The 2,112-nt window shown below is 56.9% G+C and overlaps 1 protein-coding gene across 1 annotated transcript in view; it reads right to left on the minus strand.

Moving 5' to 3' along the window:
- Nucleotides 1-187: 187 nt before the first annotated feature.
- The window catches only part of PPTG_24575 (hypothetical protein), a 5,353-nt gene continuing 3,428 nt past the window's right edge, over nt 188-2,112 (minus strand). The window contains exon 2 of the mRNA XM_008917820.1: nt 188-2,051. Coding sequence (XP_008916068.1) covers nt 233-2,051 — 1,819 coding nt within the window. The 3' untranslated portion in view covers nt 188-232. The remainder of the gene's footprint in view (nt 2,052-2,112) is intronic.

Below are 2,112 nucleotides of genomic sequence, written 5' to 3' on the forward strand. Positions count from 1 at the left end.
AAGCGTGCCGGGGGCCGTGAGCACGCCACCGTCACTCTCGAACGTCGTGAAGCTGGGAAGTTGGAGATTCCAGCCATCCGAGCGATTGTACTCCAAGTACGGGTGTAGAACTGCTTGTACCCAATACTCTCCAGCAGGTACTTGGTGCATGAAGAGCATGGGATAGCCTACCGCGTGTGTGGCATTCATGGTGCAAATATATCGATAAGATTTGCTCGTTAATCGTGCAGAGTTAATATGCTGGGGCTGCAAGCAGTTGTGGTGCTACGAGTTGCCCAGCGAGCTTAGCTAGTGTCTCCATCGTCGCGTACTCCTTGGTGGTAATGTTGTCGTGTGGTTTGAAGTCCGACGCACAGAGTGACGCCACAATAGCTCCATCGGGTGCTCGGATCGGGAACCCTGCATAGAACTTCACACCCGCGTCCTTAATGATAGGCATCTGAGCGAAACGCATATCACGTTGTGGATTCTTGGCGACCAGCGGTTTGTCCGCGTAGACAGTGTGGGCGCACATGTTCTCAGTACGAGGAGCCACGTTCATCTCCGGTGGTCGTTGAGGGAACGTTCCCACAGCGTGGAACATGTCCTCGCCCACCATCGACACGTATCCGACCGGACAGTTGAGCTGCTTGGCTGCTACTTGAGCCAAAAGATTGAGCGCCGCACGGTCGTACGTCGGGTCCAACACGCCCGAGTCGTGGATGTACTGCAGACGTTTCTGTTCTTTGTGCTGCTCAGGCGTCGGTGGCAACGGGTGGTTCGGGTCGCGCGTTTTGCTGCCGTCGAATTCGAAGGCGTAGTCCCGTTCCAGGTCCGCCACGTCACAGTCTTCGGGTTTGGAATGCTTTTCGGCCACACGTAAGCTCTGTTCGAGGTGATGTTCAACGTCCCAGCGCACCTTCTCGACCAGGTTCTTGGTCTTTTGCTTGCGTCTCCGCTTCGACGATACGGAGTTCGCCGGACTCACCAGACGCCCGAGCTGTTCGAGTGCCTGGGATCTCGTAGCTGGGTCATCCGACGTTAACTGGTCGTGCAACGACGAAGAGTTGGACGGGAATGACTCGAGCGACGCCGTGTCCGTGTCGTCCAGCTCGCTGTCGGAGAACCAGCGGTCGTCACTCACGACCGTCGGTCCTAAAGCTGCAATGAGGTTTGCATCCTCGAATTTACAGGCGTCCACACGCACCACACACTCGACGCAGATGCGGTTGCGACGGACTTGACCCACACGCGCTTCTACTTCGTACAACTGCGAGCAGTCCCGACACACCATGTGACCGCAAAGCTGGCAGAAAAAGTCGCGTCGAAGCAGTGAAAACCTCTTCTGGCAGGTAGAACACGACCGGAGCTCAGGGTCTCCCACCGAAGATGTATGGAAGTACACGAACGACTGGAATCCGAAGCGCCGTCTCCGGATCACACGCTCGAATTCTCTCAGCGACCGGGTCAACAAGTCCAGTACGTGCTTCGCTTCGGGGTTCATCACTGTTGATCGCCGTCGCGTCACCTGAGACGGTGTCGGAGCAGCAACTCGTAATCGCGGATTCACCGTGTACGCCCCGAAAGCTTCCGGCGGCGTGACGGACGCGTACCCGTGCGCAATAATACTCGTTGTCTGGCTACTGCTACCGCCCGGCGCTGGCGTTGACTGGATGTCGAAACCCACAGCCAAGTGATCCAGTTGATGACGCAGTGCTGTGCGCTCCGAGCGCGGCACAAGCTCGTCGTGGACATGTTTGGGCAAGGTTTTCATAACGTGAACCGCTCGACTGTTAGTAGCGTATTGGTGCGTGAACGACGCAAAGCACAACTTCTGCGGCTGCCGGTGCTTCTTTGACTGGAACTTCATATGCAGTGACGGCTGCAACGTCGCCGTGCTGACGCTGATCAACACCTTCTGACCGTCCGCTGCTTCAGCGTCTTGGGGGCCAGACAGCGTTTCTCGTGATTCTTCGGAAAGGTGGCAACGCTGTTGGAATACCACGCGTCCGTCACGGAACTTGTCGCCACAGAGAGCCGACATGGTGCTCTGGAAGTCGCTGGACTCGTGACTGATGAGAACGTTGAGCACCTCGTTCAAATGACACTTGATCTCCGTCGTGGCTAGCGACG

The sequence above is a fragment of the Phytophthora parasitica genome (assembly GCF_000247585.1).
Source record: "Phytophthora parasitica INRA-310 unplaced genomic scaffold supercont2.117, whole genome shotgun sequence".
In the NCBI taxonomy this organism is placed as follows: Eukaryota; Oomycota; class Peronosporomycetes; order Peronosporales; family Peronosporaceae; genus Phytophthora; species Phytophthora nicotianae.